Source organism: Pteropus alecto, unplaced genomic scaffold (assembly GCF_000325575.1).
Source record: "Pteropus alecto unplaced genomic scaffold, ASM32557v1 scaffold75, whole genome shotgun sequence".
Lineage (NCBI taxonomy): Eukaryota > Metazoa > Chordata > Mammalia > Chiroptera > Pteropodidae > Pteropus > Pteropus alecto.
In genome coordinates, this window is record NW_006440638.1 from 22,930,242 (window position 1) to 22,935,879 (window position 5,638).

At 39.1% G+C, this 5,638-nt stretch overlaps 1 protein-coding gene across 8 annotated transcripts in view; it reads left to right on the forward strand.

Annotated features, from left to right (window-relative positions):
• The window catches only part of ERC2 (ELKS/RAB6-interacting/CAST family member 2), an 890,290-nt gene that overhangs the window by 882,871 nt on the left and 1,781 nt on the right, over positions 1-5,638 (forward strand). For 4 of the 8 annotated variants that reach the window (XM_025050722.1, XM_025050726.1, XM_025050723.1 and 1 more), the window contains one exon: positions 4,495-4,790. In XM_025050722.1, coding sequence (XP_024906490.1) covers positions 4,495-4,608 — 114 coding nt within the window. In that variant the 3' untranslated portion in view covers positions 4,609-4,790. Of the gene's footprint in view, positions 1-4,494 lie in introns of all 8 variants that reach the window. The other 4 variants (XR_003047989.1, XR_003047988.1, XR_003047987.1 and 1 more) reach the window with 3 other exon arrangements.

Below are 5,638 nucleotides of genomic sequence, written 5' to 3' on the forward strand. Positions count from 1 at the left end.
TATTTTACTATGATGCCAATTATACATTCTTTGATTTAAAAAATCCAAAAAGTGTAACAACAACAAAATTATGAAGGAGAAAATTTAAAAACACCACCCAGTTATAATTACTAACAATATCCTGGTATATATACTTGCAAGTGTGTATATTTATATGTATGTTGATGCAAAAATGAGATCAAATTATACATGTAGAATTGTAATCTGCTTTTTTCATTGAAAAACTGTGGACATCTTTTCACCTACACCATAACTATCATATAGTCACATAATAAATCTTAAGCATCCCAATCACAGCTCTCTATTCATTTCCTTCAAGTTACAAATTCTTAAAACCCTTATTCTTGTATTTATTTTTGTATCTATTTGTTGTCTGTCTTCCTCCCAAAAATACAGGCTCCATGGGAGCATAAATTTTATGTCATTTTTACCATTATATCCCTGGCACAAGCACGTTGCCCAACACAGAGAGGAGTTCTATTAGGTTTCTACTGCTGCATAACAAATCGCAACAAACTTAGTGGTTTAAAACAACAGCCATTGATTATCTCACAGTCCTGTAGATCAGAAGACCAGTTGGGTCCCACTAGGTTCTCTCTTTAGAGTCTCATAAGGCCAGGTGTCAGCCAGGCTGGACTTTAACCTGGAGACTCTGGGAAGCACCAAGCTCATTCATATTGTGGTTGTAGAAGCGAGGTCCCTGTTTCCTCGCTGGCAGTCAGCTAGGGACTACCCTAGATCCTGTAGTACAGGTCCTTAGCTCCCTCCATCTCAGCACAGCAAATCTCTCTCGTATTTCAGATTTCTCGGATTTTCTCTTCTGCTATCAGCAAGAGAAAAGTCTCTTCTATTAAAAGGCCCCTGTGATTAAATCGGGCCCACTCAGATAGTCTCTCTTTTGATTAACTTAAAGTCAAGTGATTAATGATCTTAACTACATCCGTAAGGTAGTATAATCACCGGATGAGATGTTCATGGTCCCGGTGCTAGGGTTAAGAGCAAGAAGTCATTGCGGGGTGGGGGAGGGTGACTTTAGGGTTCTGCCTACTCTAAGTGCTCTCTAATACCTGGAGAATGAATGAGTGAATCAACTCATTCCATTCTAAGAACTGTGTGAGGCATAGGGGATGCTAACTGAGCAAGACTGGCCTGCCTTGGCCCTTGTAGAGCTTATAGCCTAGACCAATGTTGTTCAATAGAAATATACACAAGCCACACCTGAGTTTTCAAGTAGCTACATTAAAAACAGTAATAAAAACAAGGTGAAATTAATTGTAATGATGTATTTAATTTGATCCAACACATCCAGAATGTCATTCTAATACGAAATCAGTATAAAAAAAATCATTCATACTAACTAAAATTTAATATATTGATTTATAGTCATTCAAAATCAGTATAAAAAACTAATTTCATACTAAATCTTCGAAATCTGATGCAGAATTTACACTTACAGCACATCTCAATTTGGACTAGCCATATTTCAAGTGCCGAGTAGCTACATGTGGTCAGTGTCTACCATGTTGGACAGTAAAAGTCTAGACAAGTCATTAGAAGGGGTCAGTGCAGTATGTGTGAGACTTCCTGTGCCACATCTCACACACAGGAGGGTCAGGAAGGTCTTCTTGGGAAGAAGCGACATCTAAATTGTGACTAAAGAATAAGTAGGAATTGATCAGGTCAAGGATTGGTGTATATGCATGTCTGACAGAAAGATAAATTTGCGAGATGGGGAGAAGAGAAAGCTTTAGGACTGCAGAGGTAAGTTCAGCATAGGTGGGACATGAAGCATGGCACTGGAGAGAGGGAGACCACATGAGACCTTGCCAGCACGGTCAAGAGTCCATCCTCCATCTCAAGGGCAATGAGATTTGTAAATGAAACCTGTAAATGTGAAATGCAAGGTGAAGTGGATGTCATTATTGAAAAAACACTGTTGGCTGCATCGATGAGACTGCAGAGTTGGGTGTTATAGGAGAGGATGCATGGGGACAGGTTGGGCCTGCTAGGCCGTCAGGTGAGGGAGGACTGGTCAGAGATTATCTCACGGTGGGTGGCTGACTAGATTGCTTGCTTCATTGCTGGAAACCAGGATTCCTTTTAAAATTTCTTAAAACCATATGCATATTTGTCCTTCAACAAGGAATCATCTGCATTCCAACTGCTGGCAATGTCATTTGAGTTTGTTTCTCTCTCTCTCTCTCTGTCTCAGTTCCATTTAGGCCTTCTGGTGAATGGATTGTTGTATTGAAGGAGTGGCAACACTATTTGAGAGCTCTTTTTTTCCTACCGTATAATCCTTACCCCAAAACAGTGCACTGCAGTTGCAAGGCACTGTATTCTGCCTTGTGACCTATTACCCAGCTGGAAATCTTTCTCTCAACTGAATAAATGATTGTTCTTTGCTACTTTATCTTGGAAAAACATCAAGGACATCGGACATTCACTGTAATTATTTTTCACTCGTTTCCCCATCTATAAAATGTGACCGGTGCATTTTAGTACTATGGGTTTCTCTTTACCTTTTGGTCATATGCCCTTTGAATATATTGATCAGCCTTTTATAAAGATGATTAAGAAATACTTAATGCACAAAAGAATTAGAGCTATGCACAGCTCATGAAGCAGAAAGCGTGCTCTGACTTACAATTTTCATACAAAGTTTGCAGAGATTTTATGTGCCAGAATGAGTAATATGATCTGCTCTAGGAACTCCCTTGCTTTCTGGCTCTGCAAAAGTCATTTTTTTGCCCCGATTCAAGTTTCTTAACCAGAAGGGTTACACCAAACTCCTCAGAGTATGAATTAGCAGAGTTCATCCAAGCCACATATTTCATTAGCACTGTTTAACGATGGCTTGAAATAACTTCCTACCTGTGCAGACATTGGGATCTTTGGCATGCTCGTTAGTCAGTGCGACTCGAGAAATGCTGCGTATCAACCACCAAATCAGACAGCTCAGGCTATATATAAAAAGTGGCTCACATGTGTGTGAGTGTGTATGTGTGTGTGTTTGATCTTTCCTCTCTCTTGCCATGTTCCCCAGAGAGCTGCACTATTGCCATATGCCCGGAAACTCCCGAAATATTCAAAGGCCATATGTGAATGATAATGATGCAGGCACACAAAGTTGAGCATCAAGCAGGGAAAAAAGCCATCATTTGAAGGGTCGATATGGGATGCTCCTCTCTTCTTACCCATTTTACTGTTTCTTCCCAGGCTGCAGTTGTATTCCATATTCAGGGTCTCTTACTGGGACAGTGAGAAAACTTGAGGTGATGTGGATACCTGTTCCCCAGGACATGAAATATGCAAATGAGTAGCTGCTACATTTATGTATAGGTCTAAGCATAAACACGCCATTGGATGTGGGGATGAAAGACACCTTTATTTCATTCTGCTTGATTTAAGAAGATACCTATATTCTTTTTTTAAGTGTTTTTATTGTGGTAAAATATACATAAAATTTACTATTTTAACCAATTTAAAGTGTACAGTTCATTGGCATTAAATACATACGCAGAGTTGTATAACCAATACTACTATCCATTTCTTTTTTATTACCCCAAACAGAAACTCTGTACTCATTCAGCAATAACTCCCCATTCCCTCACTCCCAGAGCCTTGGTAACTTCTAATCTATTTTCTGTATCTATGAATTTGTCTACTCTAGATATTTCATATAAGCGAAATCATACAGTATTCGTCCTTTGGTGTCTGACTTATTTCGCTTAGCATGTCTTCAGGGGTCATCCATGTTATAGCATGTGTCAGAACTTCATTTCTTCTTAAGGCTGAATAATATTCCATGGTGCGTATATACCACTTTTTGTTTATCCAATCGTCCGTTGATGGACACTTGGAAGTTGCTTCTACATTTTGGTTATTGTGAATGATGCTGCTATGAACATTGATGTATCTGTTTGAGTCCCTGTTTTCCATTCTTCTGGGTATATACCGAGATGTGGAATTGCTGGGTCTAGTAGTCTTCTGAATTCTTTTAAACTGTTGTTCTTACGTGGTTTGTAAGTGAATGTTAGTTTTCTGGTATACTGACCATCTCTAAGTCTCCAATCCCTATAAAGTCAAGTTAAAAATTACTTTAAAAACCATACTCATTTTACAAAAGTGCGGAGAGGAAAAAATTGACACATAATCTGATCATATAGAAATAATCACTGGAACGTTATGGAATAATTTCTTTTAATTTATTTTTGCATACCAGGAGACATCTAATACCTATATGTGACATATTTTGAAAAAAGCCTCTTCTCAGATGTGTTTGCAGGACATAGTTTAAACTTTCTGTTCACTTTATCCTTCCTATATGCATCCTCCTCGTTGCCATCCCCACCCCCCACCAATCCCAACCGACCCCAACCAAACAGAGCGATGGAGGGTCAGTACAGGAATGGGAGGGGACTGCCTGTGAGGATGATCTCCGATATCATTGCCAGTTATTGGAATGCTAAATCACATGCTTTTTTGTTACAGCTATCAGAAGGGCTGACTAAAGGGAAAATGCAGCTCTGCAGCAATATTCTGATAATCTTTTGCGTGCGGCTCACATCGCTGTCCATCACCACCTGGAATGCTCATCAGGACTGAAGAGGAGTCTCACTTCCATTATTGAGCACGATTCTGTTCAACTTGATATTTCCTTCGTCATCTCATGTCGTTTCATATGTTGGAAAGGAAGAATGAGGCAGAGGAGAAAAATGATAGATCCTCCATTTTTTTTTTTGGTCGAGATTTGGGCATTAAAATTCGATCATCTCTTCCGAATGTCATTATTTGATAACATTTTATTTATGTTACTTAAGCATCATTGGAAAATTTGAACTCCATGGGATTTTAACTGTGGAATCATCTTCTGTTGGACAACTAGCTTCATCTCCAGTTTTTCTGCTGGTTCAGTCTAAGCGGTCATCCCTAATGCATTAGATTATCAAAGTTTGAACTCTGTGAGTGAGTGAGTGGTGTTTGCAGTGTTTGTCTACCAAGATGTATGGAGCGTTTGACAAAGAAACCAAAACACCAAAAATGGCGAGCCTTTACCCTCCTCTATTTCTTTAATCTGCTGTTTGAAGAACCATATTTTGATGGTGTAACCAGTAGTTACCTCTGGGCCAGGTTGGAAATGAAATCAATTTTTTAAACCACTAATACTTGCCAAGAAATCGCCTTATGAGAACGTGGTGTGTGTCTCTGACAATGCATGGCACATCTAAATTGATCATTCATAATTTTATCTATCCTGTTTTTGTACTGAAGAGTGGCAACAGCCTGAGGCACCTGCATATTTCTATTCCATGTGTTCCATGCATCCCCATGGCTGGAATGTGACCAAGCCTCAGACTCTTACCATTCCCGTACATGCAGGTCTCCATGAAGAAGCTGGGACTCATTCACATTTCAAGATCCAAATGCTGTGCAAACAGTGTAAGCTTAGATCTTCTGTAAATGAAGGGTCATTTCTCAATTTTTTAAAAATGTCTCCAACATGGATTCCAAAGCATTTTCAGCATCAAACATGAAAACATTGATGAATGAGGAATAATCATAAAAGCTGTGTATCTGTATATAGCTGTACACAACATGTTTGTGGGTACAGAGTCATTATTTAAAGCACATGCCA